Source organism: Anastrepha ludens, chromosome 5 (assembly GCF_028408465.1).
Source record: "Anastrepha ludens isolate Willacy chromosome 5, idAnaLude1.1, whole genome shotgun sequence".
Lineage (NCBI taxonomy): Eukaryota > Metazoa > Arthropoda > Insecta > Diptera > Tephritidae > Anastrepha > Anastrepha ludens.
The window spans coordinates 8226946-8247118 of record NC_071501.1 but is presented as its reverse complement, the minus strand read 5'-3'; the positions used below and the strand labels follow the sequence as shown (position 1 = coordinate 8247118).

Genomic DNA, 20173 nt, shown 5'->3' with positions numbered 1-20173 from the left:
CAGCAAGAGGAAGCGGGCAATCGCCGTAATAGCGCAGACACACTAAATTTAGCGAAGTCCTCAACCATCTGTGTGATCCTTCTGATAGAAAAATGTGAAACACAGATGGCGCGCTAAACAGTAAGAAGGCATTGCTCCTAAGCAACGACAGGTGGGCACTCCCACTAATTAGGAGTTGTAGCGGCAGGCCAATAGATTTGGGGGGGAAACCGGCTTAGGAGGCCAAAATTTTGATCTTTTTCAAGAATTTTTTGAAAAAAGAAGGAATAATCAGAAATTGTTTAAGTTTAGAGGATATTTTAGTTATATATTTAGGTACACTTTTCAATTTTTTTGAAGCTATTTCTGCGTGATAGTGGCGTTAAAGCGTTCTGTTCATGGACGATCGCCATCCGAGTGTCAACAGCAAGTTTTTTTTATTAACAACATATTTCTTAAGAATATGAACCTAATTGTGGTAAAAAAATATTGAAAATTGCATGCTTTTGAGGCGCTTGAACACAAAGTAGTTTTTTTTATACCATGTTTTTTCATATATTTTGCTTAAAAACCGTATTTTAAATAATAATATAATCCCAGGATAACGTTCATATAGATTGCATTTGAATAAAGAAAAAATCCCGAAAAATTTTAGAACGATTGGTCGATAACTTTTTAAGCTAGAATGTTGAAAAAAGTAGTTTCGAGAAAAAAGTTATAAAACGGCATACCAGAAACTTTTATAGAATATTTACCGGAAAACCGTGCAATTGCGTGGAATTTTTCTAACTATTGCATAAAGTTTGAGTCTCACATTTTCATTGTTTTTATTAGAGGTATACCTTATATGGGGTATACAAAATAAATAAAAATGAATAACAATCAAAACGAAGAAATAAAAATAGGTCAAAACTGCTGTGAGTATTGTCGTGCTCTCATATGTTTTGTCCCCGAGATGTATGGGGAGGAGTTGTGGCTTTGGCTCCATGTGCTATGAATAATGCTTGGAGGCATCTATCCTTATGATATTCACCAGTTCGCGACCTCTGTTGACTCGATTTCTCTGTGTCGAATATTTTGGTACGTATTGCAGCAGTTGCGCGACTTTTAAGATCGTTGCTGGTTTTGGTCTTTTTTCTGTAGCCAAATCCAAAAAAAAATCCAAAATTTTTGAGAATACCGCATAACTGGTTGCTTTGTCGATGCCTTTAAAAATATCAGGAAACGCATATTCGAACTGTACTCTACTATGCTGCCGAGTATATTTCTGAGCCAACAGGTTGATGATGACCACAGGTGACTTCACAGCGCTTAGCAGAGCTTGGCATTCAATTCATTCAATTCCTGCAACAAGAACGGCAACATGATATTTTATAATAATACTTGCCACCTTGTTGCCGTCTAAACTGCTTACTTAGCACATAAAACTATTAACAAAACTTGACACTCTCAGCACTCACAAAGTCTTTTCAATATTTAACTTTTGATTATTATCGACGTAATTGTCCTCTTGAAATTAACTTCCCGTACATCCATACCTCGCTTAAGGATGCTATTGAATTTGAAATTGCTTATAAATGAATTTACTAATTTTCACATTTACGATAAATCGCCACCATTTAGTAGGAGGGTTCATATTCGCCCCTCGCTCGCATTATCACGTTCTACTGCTGTTTGAGGGATGTCAACCACATTGCAGAAGAGAAAGAAGAAGCAGAAGAAAAACACATTTGGCTAACAAATTTTCATAAATCACATAAACAACACACACACACGCAAATCAGCTTTTCGTATATGCCCATGAAAACATGTAGTTAAGTAATTATGTGTGTGTGTGTGTGTGGACACCCTCCCTACGTAAGTTACAAAAGTCAATAAAACACAATCAGTCGTGGCAACAAATGGTCACTCATGTCAGAGTGACATTGAATAAAGATGACCACGTACACAAGCATTCATACATACATACATACTTAGATGCATAAATATAATATATGCTCCTCAACATCCGGCATAATTTTTGGCAAACATCCTATTGATTTTCCTACACCAACTCATCGATATTTTACCGGCACTTATTTTATGCGCATAATTTGACCCTTAAAATCTTATCTTTTTCTGCTTACATCATTTGCCAGCGGCTATGATGACAATCCTCGTTGACCCTCCCTTCCGTTCGTCTGATTTGATTTACATCCCCAATATTGCGTGCTGTGCTGTACGGACGCTTACATGCAGAGGCCTTGTCGAACACATGTTTCGCCTGGGTTTTATCTTTTATTTGATAATTGCGCATGAAAATGCAGTATCCTGAATTTGATTTGGTTAAATTTTTGTCAAAGTTGAACAGCTGCGTTCAATGGAGATTTAAAGAGTGCATTTACAAGTGTTCTCGGTTCAAATGAGGGGAAAATTTTATTAGTGTGTCGAAGAGGAGGGAAGAAGGTCACAATTGAATTTGAGGAATTATATTTTGTTTGAATACTAATAGAAAAACAACTTTTTTTGGTTGATATTGCTATAAAAAATAACGAAATTTTAGTCTTTAAATAACAATTAAACGTTGAGACATTTTTTTCGATCGTCTTTCAAAAGTGACGCTTAGATGTCAATAGTGAATAATTTCTGGACGATACCGTTTTTATGCAATCTCTGACATTTGTCAAGTACACAGTTGCACAATTTTTGATACTTGCACGTTAGAAAAATGCGTTAAAATTATTGAAAATTATTATTTTTACTATCAGAGAAACATTTCGCATTTTTGGTGGAAATAATCTTCCAAATCAGTCGACAATTCAAAATGGTAAAAAAAATATCAAGAAACTGGTTCTGTTGAGGATAGGAAAAGGACCGGCTATAAAAAATTAATTTTAATTGAATTTTTTGAAGTGAAACTTCTTAGGCGTCGATGGACGAGCGAGAATGGGGAGTAAAATTTCAAGGCCATGCAACGTTTTGGGCATTTTCGTTCCGCGAGAGAGAAAAAAGATATAACGTAGAGGAAAGGAGAGAGAGAGATATACCTTATATATATCTTAGATACACTTTAGGCTATTTTTCTCTAAGTTTTTCCTTGTGGTTGCTAATTTCTAGTGAGAAATAATACTGCCTACTTTTTGGCGCTTGTTTGTTAGTGCAAACTTATAGGAAATATATTTTTGGTGCCTACTTTTTGGCGATATATTTCCTAGGTGCCTACTGTTTGGGGCGTTTTTGGTCCCAAATCTTTTTGCGTTTTTTTTTTGTGCCCACTTTTTGGCGCTTATTTCCGTTTCCTGTCTAGTGCTTGTGCGTACTATCCATTCCGCCGTCGGATTTATTGGTATTGCCTTGCGGTAATTTGTGCCGTTGATGCGGTCCTGGAATCACTGCGTTTGTGCGGGTGATAAACGCTCGGAGTAGTGCGCGTTATTGCACGGTTTATGTCCGACGTTAAGCCCTGTCATGACGCCGATTACGTCAGCCAATCAGCTGATTCTTTCGAATTCGCTGAGAGTCGGTTAACGGTTTGATCTTGGCTATACCCCTAAATTATTTTCACAACAAGCACTTCATCACTTTATATCGGGCAGAATTCAAATACCTGTTCGGTGACTTCTACACCAACAGCGACTTTGGTCACAAAACGTGCAGTTAAAAATCCAGAGAGAATCTCGAAGATTACTACTCAACAAAATGTATATCCCTTTTAAAGAAGAATTTGTGGTAATAAGGCAGAAAGAAATAACGCTGCCTATTCGGCGGGGCTACGATAGAGCGCAATGCGAATCTTGTTGGGTCTCATGAGGAATTGAAAAAGAAAAAGAGATGTGTTTATTATTCTAAGAAAAAACAAGAAACCAAATGGTGAGAGGAGCTGAAGGACCGAATAAGAAAAAAATGTTGGTCCCAAGTTGTTTTGGCTGTTGCAACTGCATCAACATCAATCAGTTCTTAAATGTTTTAGAAAATCCGGTGCGTCCTTGTCACCACAAAAAAAGATGTCTTAAATACCTTGAAAATGACTCACTCGCAGTCCACAGTGGGTAAAATTTTTAATAGCCGAAATAATTTCACATTAAACGCAAGTACCATTTTTCAAATATTTATGTAGGTAAACATGTATGTCTGTATGATGAAATAGTGCGCCAACAGCTGGTTTCTTTTCAAAAGTTCTAAACAAAAAACAATTTCATTATTTTCTGTGTCTTTTAAAGAAAGAAAAGAAAGAATATAACATCATTCGAATGCTTGCATCGAATGAAAATTGCATATCCTGGAAATCGTATCGGGGATGAACTGGCTCATCAGTGTCAAATGACCCGGAAATCTTCAGTGGGATTAACTCTAGAGTAATTTTTTGAATTATTTTTCTGCCTCTGTTTTAAATCATTGGTCTACACGATCAAGTCAATAACTATTGCAGACGTCGGCTCATAGTGCACCATTTATTTAGCGTTGATATCTACTGACACTCCAAAAATTAGCTAAAAATTGGTCTTCGAAGATGGCTTATACCCTTCAAATACTCCAGTATCCCGTTGCCCGTATGCCGGAAATCATTTTTCACCATTATTGTCATGAAATTATCGGGCTTTGATGAATATTCTCATTCCGCGAACACTTCAGTTTTTATTTCTCTATGAGCTTTTCCGTTAAAATCCAGTTTTGTTTGCATTGATTTTATTAATTTTTTGCACACGAATCCCTGAAAGATGTGGAACTGATAACTTAAGTACCTTAACTCAGGACCCAGTGGCTATCTTCAGTTATGGCTCAAGACTAAATAACAGAATCGGTAGTGGCATTCACGCAGAAGCGCTGCAGCTGAACCTAAGTCTACGGCTAATTGATTGCTGCTGCGTCTTTCAAGCTGAGTTAATGGCTATAAAAGAGAAGGCTGAATTGTGAGTCGATGACTCGTCCCGCACCACATAACTGATTGGTATCTAATCTGACAGGCAAGCAGCCAAAAAATCTCTGCAACACCAGGGTATTTCAGCAAAAGCGGCTATCGAATATAAAGCTACTATAGCGCTTAATGAGCTGGTTGTGCAGTGTACCACGGAAGTAGGACCCCAGATTCCTGGACACAGAAACTTTTCTAGAAATTCATGGGTGAGTTGGTTAGAAGGGCGAAAATCAGAAAATTTTGTTCAGTATGTAGGCACCCCTATATCATCAATCAATCTCTAGATCAGGTCGGTTTACACCGGGCAAGCTGACAGTAAATGGACCACGGAGCCCACTTGAGAGATAACTCGGTATGTCTAACCTAGAAGAAATGCACATGAACTAGGTAGGTCTGGTGTAGAGCGAATGCACACAGAACTAGTTATCTTAGCAAACTAGGCCGGCCTTTCATTTGTACAGTAGCTGGTAACCACGCGGCGTATTGTCTAATTGAAACGCACGGGAAGTCTAAGGGGCTTGCTCTTTTGAAGCTGTTCGAATGAGAGGGAATTGGAGAACATTGAACATATCCTCTGTCCCTCTCCTGCTCTTGTCGAAACCCGACATTGCTGAATAAACTCTTACTTCGTTGGATATCTGGCAGACTTAGAGTGCGCAGCTATCCACAATATTTCACTACCAAACTCACAGTGTTCCAATGGGCTCCTCTACACAATTATGGAGAGTGGTTTTTGCCTTGTTCACTCCACTCGGTAGCCACGACAAGACTCGTCCCATGTGATGTAGGCATCTGCTAGCACGCGCAACATCGACCTTCTCCAAGTATTCTTTGGCCGACCGCGACTTCTGCTCCCTCGCGGTTTCCAGGCCAGTGCCATTCCCGTGATCCTTCTTTTTCTCGTTATGGTTTTCTAAACGTGTGACATATCCATCGCCACTTTCTGGGTTTGATTTTCCATAGGATGGGTTCCTCATTCGTTGATCTCTACAGCGCGTCGTTGTTGATGATGTTCGCCCAGAATATTTTACTGCCGGAAGATTGTAACCTTTGCTTGATGGTGTTAGTGAACAGTCCTCTTTCACTTTCATATAACAACCCTAGCTTCACAGATTTGCAGTTTAAAGAACCTGGAAATTGGCATACTCGCCCATACTGTATCCATTCGCCCGAACGCCGCCCTTGCTTTGTTTAGCCTGCAGTTGACATCTTCATCTGCTCCGAAATTTCTGAAATTTCAGTCAATAGTTAGTCTAAAAAGCAAATATTTGGTTTAGCCATACAGGTAAATTATGTATATGTATGAGTATCACGTATTGAGGCATTTAGTTTTTTCTCTAAACAGTTCATTTTTGCCAATATAAAAATTAAATCACATTCTAAATATCTATCTCGACTTCGCACTATAGCACTGACGCGGGAGGTGAAAGCGCTTCAATGAATCTGTTGCATAGATCCCACCGAATTTGTCTTGGATTATGTTAAGAATGGGGACATCAGTCATACAACAAAAAGTTCAGTGTTGTCAGGTCGAATGATCTTGGTGACCAATTCACGTTCCTTTCGCGAGAAAGAGCAAAAGGCTTAAATCGTTCGTAATCAAGTTTTTTCATTAGTACTTGCTATTCAATAGTATCGGATGTGAAGATAATTTGGCATCGGCCACCGAATAATAAACTATCGATTTGACAGGCACTGCTAAAGCAACATGGCCGTTGCAGCCTGTCAGCATGAACTTGTCCCGTTGATAGAAATCGAAAATCTCGCTTTATATTCCATTTCACTAACTACTAACGGAAATTTGCAGTTGCATTTGGATTTTAGTGTGCATTAGAAAGTTAACTGATATATGACTGCATACTGTGTCCGGGAGTCTTAAGTTTATTTCATCAGCCTTCATTACCTTCAAGATTGACGACTTTTGCCTCGGTTCACTGAGAGATTATTACTATTGGAAAGACCTTTAGAGACTTTAAGAACCAAGCACCGCAGTGCCATCAGAATGTGCAATAAAGTATATTACTAGTAGATGATGCGTGTACTTTTGACTATCACTGTAACATACCTTACTGTAGTCATGCTAATTATATGATCGGGGATTACTTAAATCGAGATACGTCGAACGATTTCGAAGAAAGTGGAAAGCGAGTTGTGTAAACAACTAGCATACAAATATTATATTTTCAGTGCCGCTTTTCAAATTTGCTCAAAAGTTTTAGATATTTTATCAACTACATTATTTTAGATATTTATTTCAATTGAACGTTAAATACAAGTCAATTTGCTGCTCCTGATAGAAGGCAGCTAAGCTAATCAAATTCACAGTTTCAAGTCAATATGGCGCTGATATTTGTAACATCATTGAATTGCTCCACTTCACGTTTGCTTCCCTCAACTGCTGCTTCTTTTTCTGTACCCGAACTCACCTTCTTCTGAACGCATACACAAAACTTCATTAGCAACTCATCCTTTTGTCGCACGCAACCAACTGCATTGCTATCTAAGCGATTCACTTTATTCCTGTCCAGCGATACCGTTAGTTTGTCACTATTATACCAAAGTGCAACTTCAAATTCTGCATTTGCCACAGAAGTACTGAATTTAACATAGTAGTAATTATTGTCACGCTGACTATTGTAGATGCCATACAGCGTCCGTAGGCTTATATAGTGGCAAGTGTCGTTGAGTAAACCAGCCATCGAGAGCAACCCATTCATATGCGATAGCAGTGAGTTCATTAGGAAGTTTGTGTTGTAGCACTCAGTAACGAAAGGCTCACAACTGCACCACATCCAATCAATGCCCGCATCGCTGCAGCTCCGATTCGTCGCAATCGGTTTCAGTATCGACTGACATTTTGCGCAATCGGCTACGTCATCGAATTGTGGTTGTACGCTCGTGCCGAGTGCCAAGGAATGTTTAATGGTTTGATGCAGATCGAAAGGACTGATGAGACGATTACGATTTGCTTGCAAAGCATTCGCCAACTCCGGATGTTTACGTTTCCATGCGTTTGGTAGCGAAATGTAGAGGAAGGGTAAACGTTCTTCGTAGAAGCCACTTCGAAGTTTATTGAGACGACCGCGCAGCATGCCATTAGTGCTGAGCAGCATGACAACATAGTTTTTCAGTACTCCTTTGCTCTTCAACAGCGCCAAGTACTTGAAGAATGCATCATCAAACATAGTTGGTTCCATATAGTAATCGCGAAAGCTGTTCACCCAAAATAAGCCTAAACCGCCGTGTCCGGCAAAACTTTGTGCAAATTCCAAGGCGTAGTCGAGTACATAATTGGCTGCAAAACGTGGTCCTAAGCAGTACTTTGGTGCTGGAAATGAATCATTCATTCTTAGCCAGTTCTCGATGGCCAACATAAAAGGTCGAAGGTAGTAATTTGTGGGTGGATTTGTGAATTCGGTCGTCTCAGCTGTGAGTACATGGACGTTTGTGCGATCTGCGGCGAAAGCAGTGGGCATGAACATGGCTTTAGCTTGATCCCAGAGAAAGGGATAGGTGTGTAGAGCGCCTTGATGTTGCCTGAGGCTTCGTCCAGTTAAAAGAGCCATCAAATTCGGAAAAGTATCATAGTCGAGCTGAAAGGAGGCAATTGCAAACCGGCAGTTAATTTGTGCGCTGAAGATTCGATGTAGTAGGAAACTGATTAGAAACAATATAAAAAATATCTGCCGCGTTATTTAATATTAGGATTAAGCGAGATTTTCATACAACAAAATGTTTTACAGCCTAAGTCTCGTTATCTCACAGGCCCAGCTCATAATTTGTAATTCAGTAACACTAGCAGATTAGTCTATCAAGAAGCTGCGCTACATATCCCAACGCCGTTTAATTTATATTATCCCTCTTTATAATTTCACCAGAAGCCACATACTCACCTTATTATAGCCCAACATTTCATGCCACTCATTGTGATTTTCTAAGTAGTTATGCGTTCGCGGCATACGCCGTCGTAAATTGATCTGCGACATGCTGTCCAAACCCAACATCAGCACACCTATCCTCTTGCTTTTCTCATATTTTGTATTGGGATTTCTTTTGTGTATGAAGAAAAATGCATCGACGAAAATCAGTTTGTTACTGTCACGGCTTCTGCAGTTGACGATAACGCCATTCACATCGAGTGGCACAACAAAATCCTGCCGAAAGATATAGCAAGGCGACACTCTGCAAAAAAAGTGTGCCCGGAATTTATAACCACATCTTCTAATATAATAAATATTTTTGAAAAGCTGTGTGCGTACTTTGATTTGGCATCTGCGCTCTCGCCATCACCTTCCCTATGAATATCTCGAAAGCAACAGTCGATCCCTGCTCTTCCCTGCAGGTAAAGTGACTTCCACTGCTTATTTATGTGCAAATAGTAATGATCTGTGACGTGGTCCAGCATCTTGGAGACGAGTGGTTTTGTGCGTTGCAGTTCAGTTGCACAACTCACCAGTGGTGTGTGGATTTCATCTATCTGTAAAAAAGCGTATATTTTAAAATACTTTAAGCCGCTCACACACAACTGCATTTTCAGAATTTCCACTTACTTCTGGGGCAAAGGCATAAATGCGTGGTATCTTACAAACAGCATCGCGCACCACAAACTTTAGTGGTTTCTTTAAGTCATCCGTTTCGTTTTGGTCAAGCATCGAAAGTCCGTCACTATAGTCCATATTAGTTTTAAATAACGAATGTATGCGAAATCCGCAGTAGTAGATGATCACAAATAGCAGGATGATCACTGTGACGGAGGAAGTTGGATTAGATTTGTTCCGGGTGGTGGCACGAATATTACGCATTTTGTAGATAGTCTCATGAAATAAGCTTTAGGAAATTTTTGTAAACTAAAATATTTTGAATTATTTCTAATGACAGCAAAGCGAAGGCAAACAAATTTGTAAATAAAAAGTTGTTATCGAGTTTTTGTTGTGTCTATAATTATTTCTTAAGAATCCAGTTGAGTACATTTCATGCAATTTTCCACAAAATAATAGAAGTGTCGTCATGAAGAATATGCAATGCTAAATTTTCAATAAAAGAAAAGTTTTATTTCAAAATTTTTGGCACATAATCAATCACTTAATCTATCAATCATCACGCAATTCTATCAAAATTAAGCTAAAATTTGAAGTTAAATTTAAGTAAAATAAATTAAGAATGACTTAATTATATAAAAATTGGAAAAAATATATAAGATTATTCTAAACTGGTTAAGTTTTAAGGGCCGGTTTTGATTTTAAACCAAATACAATTTTTTTAGGAAATTATTGCCATTTCTCTTGATTATGATAATATTGATATGGCTCAATTGCGTATGGAACAAAATATCGGCCAAATTACCGCTACGGCCTCTACGGCACACCTCTATCCGATGGTCCAAATTTTCGATGACGCTGAGGCATAATTGAGGTTCTATACCGTTAATGTGCCAAATTATCTCATCCTTTAGCTCTTGGATTGTTGCTGGCTTATCGACGTACACCTTTTCTTTCAAATAACCTCAAAGAAAGAAGTCCAACGGTGTCGTTGAGGTTTAGGTGTGGTTCACATTCAACATCGGCCCTTGAAAACCGATAAAAACACTAATACTTCGTTAAATAACCTTGGTTTTTCAGCACTGCATCACATCTTTGTGCCATAAAATCTATGAGAAACTGACAATATTTTAATGGGATGCCCTTGTATACCTCTTTTACTACCTTCCATAGATCTCTAGATTTTATGGGTTTCCATTTAGCAACACTTTTTTTGAAGTCAGTCTACAAGTTTTTTATGTGGTTGGTGGTATGTGGTATGTTTTTTCAGTGGCATATTTCATTTGACACAGTGTAAAATTACCTTGTCTAATTTCCACATATTCGCTCTGACCCATGACGCTTTCAACTAAATATATTTGGCCTACTCCGCTATATGAAAAGCTACCCCTAGAATGACTTTAGCGCCGCTGTGTTTGCCCCAGTTTTTGCTCGGCTATAAATCGGGATTCGAGTCGAATCGACTTCTTGCGAATAATTTGTATTACACCATACGTTTACACATAGTTTCGGCACTAACTGACAGACTAAAGTCGTCGCGAATGACTCTGGGAAAATAAATCCATTATTTTCTATTGCGATTGTCTTTAGTGGATACTTTGTGGTTTCGTCCGCAAATTTCTTACTTATTTTTATAGTTTAAGATATTCTCTAATATCTGAGCAGAACATCCTATAAAATTTGGAATTTCCTTTTTCAGCCCATTGCCAACCGATCTCGTCCTTCTATTTGAGGCATGTGTCTTGATGTTGTTCCACAAATGAAGGGATCTACAGTTTTAAGCTGACTCCGAACGGTAGATATATTTTTATGTGGAAACTGTTGCTGTGCTGGTTTCAGTCCAGTGCCACTCTCGTGATGCCATCTGGCGGTTTTCTAAGCGTGTAGCCACTACCTGCGTTTGATTTTCCATAGGATGGCCTCTTCACTCGTTGATCTCCACAGCGCGTCGTTGCTGGCGGTGTTCGGCCATAATATACATACTACAGATGATGGGAAGGCATTTGTTGCCGAGAGATTGTAACCTCTGTGTAATGGTGTTGAAGACTAGCAATGTTTCACTTCCATGCAGCAATATTGACTTCATACAAGAGCTGAATATTCGCAGTTTAGTGCACCTGGAGATTTGCGAACTCGCTCATACCATGTACATTCGCCTGAACGCCGCGCTTGCTTTGTTTTCAGCCGAGGTAGCAGAAGATTTCGAAAAATGCCAACGGGCACCCGTCAAACATTACTTTATTGTGGTTGACTCTCATAGTCTTCGTTTTGGCGATGTTGATCTCCAGTCCGACAATGCGTGTCTTGTCTTTCCGCCTTCGCTTGCGTGTCAGTTAGTCTGTGAGAGAAGAAGCAGATGTCATCGGCAAAGTCCAGGTTCTCAAGATGTCTGGTGAAACTCCATACGTTAAGGACGAGGCACGCTCTGGTAGAGCAATGGTCGAAAATGTTCGAGTAGACATTGAAATCCTGGAACCCGAAGTGAAATTGGCCCATTTTCAAAGCGGACTACAACTTGCGATAAAAAATCAGACGCAAGCGAAAACAGTCGAACGACATCGTGATCTAGTTGCAATGAGCCAGCGCTAATGATTGTCAAGCCCAGATGAATGATTAAGAGGTTTTTGCTATATGTTAGTGGTATTCCAAGGGAATCATACTGTGATAGCTGCTCCCTTCAGACTAAGCGCTAATTTCGGACCTCTCCTGTTAACAACTTACCAGATTGAAGAAGGCGGTCAAACAGAAGCGACCGGGTTCAAGAAAGCAACAGGCACAACATCCGAGAGCTTGGGTGGAAGGTTCTATCAAGTTCTATCTATCTCTTCCTACAATCAATAAATCTCCCTTGCATGACGTTATGTGCGAGTAAACGCTCGAGACTGTAGGGATGAAGCCTTCGTCTCTTCTGTATATAAAGATTTCCAAATTTAAAGTGCCAGCTTACGAGTTCCCTAAAGCAACTTTCAAAATTTTAGTTACAGAATTCTCAGCATTTTTAATTATGAAATTTTTTCCATACATTGACTGCTCAAAATTTTTTTTGCTTACAGAAAATGCACAAAAAAAATTTTAAAAATTAATACAACTTTGTGCTACCCTAAACCTGAAAAATTGTGTAACAAAATTTAATGGGCGTCATAACTGCATACAAAAATTCTACAATAGTTTATTCCTTAAGCGTTTTAAGCCACTCAGAATAATTCACCGTGGAGAGAATTGAGAAGGCATGGCCAACGCCAGCTCGTTAACCGGCTCTTAGCGATTTTGAGGGAATCAGCTGAATTACCGAATTGCTAAATTGACGTAATAGATAATGTGACAGCGGTTTTTTACGAAAAAACTGAGATTGTGTTGGTGATATAAGCTTGTGCTGGAATTTACTGTATACCCAAAATTTTTCTAAAATTTCTGACGAAAAATTTAGAAGTCTGAAACCTTGAATTACATGGTTTTTGATGAAGTATAAACCATATTTTTATAATAAAAGTTGAATAAAAAAAATTAACAAATGTTCAAATTTCGCGATATGTTACCCTTCTATTATTGTGAACACAGGTGTACATACATACATACATACATACCTATGTACATACATATGTCATATTTAGCTACACTTACATACATACATACACATTCACGCGCAACGCATTTGATATTCATATCCTCCAGAGTATCCTTTTGCACACATTGAAAAAAGCTACAAATTTCTTTATCGCTTCAATTCATACCACTTGGCAGGTTTCGCAAAAAACAAAAAATATTTTATTTGCACTCATCAATTTCTATTATATTTCTTATCATTCTTTTATGAGCCTCCCTTGATACATATTACAACGAAACGAAATGATAGCTGGCATGCAATTGTAGAAAGGGCGAGAGGTGTAAGCGCAAAAGATGAATAATACACCTGAGTATTTCTGCGAATAAATATTTTAGCTGCCAGAAGTTGTGTGTTGACATGCAGCAAGGATATATCTGTATGTATGTACGTATTGGGCAAGTTTTTGATAGCAAGAATATCAAAATCAATTTGCTTAAAAGGTGACGCTGCAGGGACATAAATTCACGAGCGTTAATCATAAAAAGAGATGGAGGAATCTTGCGAAATCGTAGCGAGCAAAAAATAGGTGAAAAGGAGATATTCGAAAAGTAGCTGAAGGAAGTGAAAAGTGGAAGGAAAACTAAGCTAGACAACTTAATCAAATTTATAAATTCATATTTCTGCCCGAATGCTTGTTCCTTGATGTGTATGGCTGCTTTGCCATTTAAACTTACACTTAGATGCAGTTTTGCCATTTAAACTTCACTTGTAGGCTGCTTTTTGTTTTTTTTTTTTTTTGCTCACCTTTTATGGCGACTTGCCAATTTCTACGACCTGTAAGTGGGTCACATTAAAATTTGATGAGTTGTCATTATTAAATTTTGGCGCCCTTTAAATGGGTTTGTTTGGCGTTAATTTTTCTAACCGCTACTTCGTTTTTATCTTTTTCTTCCAACAAATTTCCATCCGTACTCCGTAAGAGCATTGATAAATATGTATGTTTATTAATCATTACACATTTTTTTGGAACATTGTTGTTGTTTTATAAGAAATGGCGAGTATTATTATCCTTTGGGGAGATAATTTGTTTGGGATATCGATCTGAGATGAAAATATTTCATAACTAACACAATTTAGTTTATTATAAATAGCATCCGTATGCATGTATCTGCATTAGGGTGGTCCTTAATAAATTACATTAGAAAATGTTTTCAGTCTCACCGCCACGAAAGTTGTCACATATGCATATTGCTCCCAATTGTAGGCGGTTATGGCGTGTCACACAAGGATTGGAGTTAAGATTACAGTATAAAAAATAAATAAAAAATTTGAATTAGCTTTTTTCAATATTTTGAAGTTTCTTTTATGATTAAAATAGTATGAATTTTCTGTATTAAAAAGTAAAAACTCCATGCTTCTATAGACGAAGATATTACATATAAATTCTGAGCCTGATCTGCTTCATATATTATACAACTTTATTTATTTAGTTTTCATTTTTTGAGTCTCCATAAAGCAATATGAATTTACCCCTATGTGAAGTCTCCAATCGGCACCAAAACTTATATGTGATATTTTTAACTACAGTAGTATCGATGTAGGTATTGAGATTTTAAACTATTGAAAAATTTGTTTTCCTACATTTACGGACCACCCTAATGCACCATCTATGTATAAGGACTGCTTACACTTGTTTTTGTAAATGGTTTTAAGTATTTTTCGCCAAAAAACAATACCACCTTGTGATTTCGAAAACTAAGTAACGGGTATCAGTAGAAATCTAAACGGTTAACTTAGGTTACACTTCCGCTTTACAAAGTTACTCAGAGAAGAATAATTCACTCATCTTATCGCTACTTGTTTATAATCTCGAGGTTCGCCACAAGATAGATCTTTCCATACCAATTTTGATAGGTGGGGTTCAAGCAGTTGTTACTACGTGGCGGTATATAAAATTTTAAGTTTTATTTTAAAACTTTACACGTGTTTTGTTAGTTTTTTTGTCTTTCATTAAGCATATAAAATAATTAAAAAAATTTATTAGAATATTTTTTTTTTTTATTAAAACATAATTAACTTTTTTTTTTGTTTCTCATTCCACATTCAAATTTTTAATTATAATTTAAAAAAGTTTTAAATTTAACAAAAAAATTTAATTTTGTACAGAAAAATTAATACAAGGAAATAAATTTCTTAATATATAAATTTGTATATTTCTGAATAAAATATTTCTTTCGTTATTGTTTTGCTATTATTATTTTTTTTAATAATCAATTTTTTTTTTATGATTTCATTATTAATTACTTTTTGTTTTAATTATTAAAAAGTTAATAAAAATAATTTTTTTTATTAGCTTTGTTTTAGCATAAATATTAATTTTTCTTTAATAGAAGTTTGTGTTGAAAAATTACAATTTTTTTCTTAAAAAAATGTAGGTGTATGCGCACAAATGCTGATAGTTTAGGTTCTGATTATTTTTATTTCATTAACATTTTTTATTAAAAATTTTAAACCAAAAACATTAATTAATTAAATTTTGATTAATTTAGCACCAAAAAATTTATGAGAAAGTTAGTTTTTTACTAAAAATTAATATTTATTACAAGTTTTCAGCGAATCTCTTCTCAAATATTTACTTGCTAATAATAAATTTTCTAGTAAATTTTTAATACCAATTTAGTAGAGTTTTTTCTCAAATATTGACTGTGTAAGAATATTTAACTACTTCGAGTATCAAACCAGAGTCTGCTGTCACCTTAGAGTTAAAGTCATATTAAAGCTCTCTTCTTTTCGACACTTCTCTGCTCGCTATCTCTCTGCTCGACTAACTTGACGACAAATTTACACGCGAGAGCAACAACAAAGTTATCGAGCAAAGTTCGCCGCTAGCGAGTACGGTTACCTTACACTTCATAGAACTGGCATAACTCACTAGTTTACAAACTCATGAAATTTTAAGCAGCGCCACTCCAGTGTTGCCAAGATATGTTCATTAATACCAGTTACTTCATCTATTCGCCGTTTGCTAACACTTGGAGAAGTGGCTTTATATAAAGAACAACGGTATATTATGACGCCATAGATAAGAGAACAGAAAGCAAACATATGAAAAAAATTTAAAGGTAACGCAAAAGTGAACTAAGGTTAAAAATTAAAAAAAAAAAAATCAGAGAATTGTTACATGCGGGTAGAAAAATTCATGGGCCGTTTAATATGATGCATTTACATAGGATAAATTGTTTGAGTCGTAATCTCATAAGCGAGGTGAGAAAGCCATGCTGACATAATGCTGCCTCTTCATTTGTCATAGGGCTTCCAATATAGGGAGTTAAATTATACTGAAAAGTAACGTTTAGATTTTAACAGAAAGTGTACCCTTAGAAGCCATACAATGGTAGAGAGTTGTGGCTTGGTTAGACTGAAAAGCTTTTCTGGTTGAATCCAATATGTCTCCGGCCAGAAAAATCTTTAAACCCCACATGCCTTGATATTTATATTCACATAGCATTTTTAGCTAAGATAGTAATTGACAGCCGTCAATTCAAGAGCTCCCCGAAGTGGCTGTAATAATAAATTCATGTTTTTGGCTAAACTAAGCTGCGCTTAGAGTATCCCGGTTAGCTAGCTGTTTGGATCATATAATTTCCGGGAGCACAAATTTTGTATTTAGTCGAAACACATTCGAAGCCAAGATGCAAGAGAAGTTATGAATTCTTAACTAACATAAAAATATACCGATTGATAGTGAGGCAATAATTATAGAAGTAGTAGCTTTATGAGCCATTCGCTCTTTGTGCTCCTTATACCACTCAGGAGCTACATACCATCAGCGTTGACAACTTTTGACTATTGATTTATTTATTTTGCAAATTTAACTTTTTTTTCATAAATTTTTGTTCATACTACAACAAGAACCATACAAAGCAATGTTTCGATCTTCATATTAAATTTGTAAAATTTCGGCTTATTATCATCATTATTTGAAACTTTTTACTCAGAAATTTTAGAAAAATATCGGATGTGCAGTTTTATAGATCATTAAATTTTGGTCTAATAAAGTGCAAGTTTTAAGTGGGTAAAAACTCGCTTTGATTTTTGACAATTTTTTCTGCGGACGGTGATTTGTGCAGTAGGCGCTAAATAGAGGAAATGCACAAGAACGCTTAAGAATTTTATTAAACTTGAGCCATATCTTTTATCAAATCGGGCATAATTTCAAATTGCTCTGGCTGCCTATTGAAATTAACCATTTCATGATAATAATTACAGTAAATGCAAATAATCTAAAATATCACAACATTCGCTCAAGCGTTGCAAACAAAACTACGAGGATTAGGTGGATAGTTAAGCAGGGCTTTTCAGAACAGAGGCAATTAATTGTACAAAGAACGTTGAGAAACTCTCAATTCGAGAGTACAATTTTACAAAAACAAAAACTAACACTGCTTAAATAAAAAGGGGAAAACTTCGTAATTGCAACTTCAACGATCAACCAACATTTTCCGATCGAATTAGGAAGTTCTAAATTTGCGCTATGAAGGAAAATAAATTCTCACACATGTACTTATACATACACTCATGAATATATGTAAATATGGGATCACATTGTTATCTACCAAACCTAGCGGACACTGAAAGTTCCATTTTGATAACGAATGTCCAGTTGGAAATGTCAAAACGTGGCAGCCCATATTGAATTTGAACGACGGACTGTCAATATTGGTTGGACATTTGAACCATCGCGTACAGTTTTTTCATTAACGTTTCGCTTTTATTGTTGTTCTTTTCTCGATTTTGACAAACTTTTCTGAATTTCCTATTCGTAAACTTTTCCTAGTTATTTTCCTCCCATCAAAAATACCAAATTGTCATTCTTTCCCCAAACTCACTGTCCCATCTGTTGTCATCGCCAAGCGCAAGCGTTGACAAGTGCATGGGCGAAAGGAAATGTGTGAGTGTGATGTGTGGTGGAAAAGAATTCGCAGGCGACTCATTTCATTTTACTTTTTCCGCCTTTGTTTTCGCTGTGGTTTTTCTGCCTACATTTTTTTTATTCATTTGCTTACGTCGCTTTGCTTTTGGCAGCCATTTCAATTGGCGCCAATCGCGTGGGTGTGTCACACTAAGTTATGATACTTTTTGGACATCATTTTTTGTGTGGCAATTTGCTTACTCAACGAGTTGATGACGTTTTGGCCTAAATTTGTTTTCGATGTTTCATTTCGTCAGAAGTGGAATGTGTAATTAATTTTTGTGCTTTATTGTTTCGTTGTGAAATAACCGGAAAGTGAGAGTTTAGAATTCATATCGTCGAATAGTGTTTTACAATTGTATTGGTGTCCGATATATAGGGTGTATGAGAGTCTTATTGAAATGCTAAGAAATAATCAAAGCGTAGTCTGTAGTGGTTCATAGTAATTTCCTGCCCCTATTAGCGTCGTAGGAATTTTAAAAATTTTAGTCAGCATTGTGAGAACTGTTATACACAGCCCGACAAAAAAATTAATTAGGCTCTTAGGTTATACATTTTCGATTTAAAAATTACTTTTCTTACAAACCAAAAAATTGGTTCAACTCTCCTTCTACAAAAAAAAGTATACTAAAAAGTGTATTGTTCTACATACCACGTATATACCTATGAAATGAGACTTTCAGCTATTAGTCCATAGATGTCGCAAGGAGTATTTTTAAACCTTCTTAAATGCCTTGTTTTTTTTGTCTGTCATCTGTCAACAATATTCAGTTCATTGTTTGTTACGTTTCATACAAAAATGCATTTTTGTCGCTCTTAAAAATGTCGAATTTCGTACCTTCAAACTACGAATTGCGGACATTGTTGATTTTCTGTTAACAATTGAAGAAAAACGCTTCTCCAGCTCATCAAATGTTTATAGAGGCTCATGGTGGACTTGCTCTAAGGAGAGCACAGTGCTTCAGGTGGTTTGAAAAATTCCGAAGTGGTGATTTTAGCGTGGAGAACGAGGACCGTGGCCGGCCACCGAAAAAGTTTGAGGACGCCGAATTGCAATCATTGTTAGATAAAGATGATGGTCAAACACAAGAAATGAAGGCAGAGCAGTTGGGAGTGAACCAAAAAATCATTTCCAAACGTTTGGAAGACATGAGCATGATTTTGAAGGTCAGAAGATGGGTGCCGCATTAACTGACTGAAAGGCAGCAAGAGAACCGAAAAACCACTTGTGAAATGCTGCTCTCCCGGTTCAAAAGGAAGCCTTTTTTGCATCGAATAGTTACGGGTGATGAAAAATGGGTGTATTTCTCCAAGCCCAAACGTAAACGACCGTATGGTCCAAAATAACGGCCAAACCAAATCGCAAGGCCGCAAGGCAATGCTGTGTGTTTTCTGGGTATGATTTGCTACGAGCTATTAAAACCAGGTGAAACAGTTGACGGTGCACGCTACCAACGACAATTGGCCGATTTGAACAGCGCTATACACCGAAAAAGCCCAGAATATGCCGATCGGCGTCACAAAGTAATTTTTCTTGATGAGAATGCACCGCCACATCGAACAAGAGTGACCCGGGATTTGGTGGAGACGTACGATTGGGAACCGCTGGTGCATGCGGCTTACTCACCAGACTTGGCGCCTTCCGATTATCATTTGTTGGCATCGATGGGCCACGCACTTTCCGAGCAGCGCTTCTTGGCTCGATGATTGGGTTGCGCCCAAAGACGGCCAATTTTTTTGGCGCGGCATCCACAAATTGCCTGAGAGATGGGAAAAATGTATCGCTAGCGATGGCTATTATTTTGAAGATTAAATTTGTAATAGCGAAAAGAAGTAACATTTTTGATTTGCATATTAGTATCATAAAGAGATTCCGAATCTTTGAGATATGTATTTTGTTTTAATTTAGACCTCAAACAAACTAAATGAATGACATAAAATTTATATTTTAAGCAATTGAAATGTTTTCCTGTATCAATAATAGATTTTCGTTCCACGGTGTTATTAAGAATTATTCTTGAACTAAAAATATTCAGATATTCAGCAAAAATTGTCCTGATTGTAATTTATACAAAACAGCATGAAAAAAATCCTTCATTTTTCTTAACAGTTCGAAAAATTGCTCTGATTTCTACAAAAGTAAACTTTGGTCAAAAAACTTAGTTTTTTCTCTATTAGTAAGGTAAAATAAACCAAAATTCTAGACCATAAAACCGTTTCGTTCAGTGTTATGAACTATAGCAAAA

The 20173-nt window shown here is 36.8% G+C and overlaps 1 protein-coding gene across 1 annotated transcript; it reads right to left on the bottom strand.

Moving 5' to 3' along the window:
- Positions 1–7114: 7114 nt before the first annotated feature.
- On the bottom strand, positions 7115–9743 carry LOC128862762 (uncharacterized). Its single transcript, XM_054101469.1, has 4 exons — positions 9424–9743; positions 9133–9350; positions 8767–9055; positions 7115–8466 (listed from the first exon to the last, which is right to left on the bottom strand). The coding sequence occupies exons 1-4, from the start codon at positions 9673–9675 to the stop codon at positions 7201–7203; spliced, it is 2025 nt and encodes a 674-aa protein (XP_053957444.1). The 5' UTR covers positions 9676–9743; the 3' UTR covers positions 7115–7200.
- Between the last annotated feature and the right edge of the window lie 10430 nt (positions 9744–20173).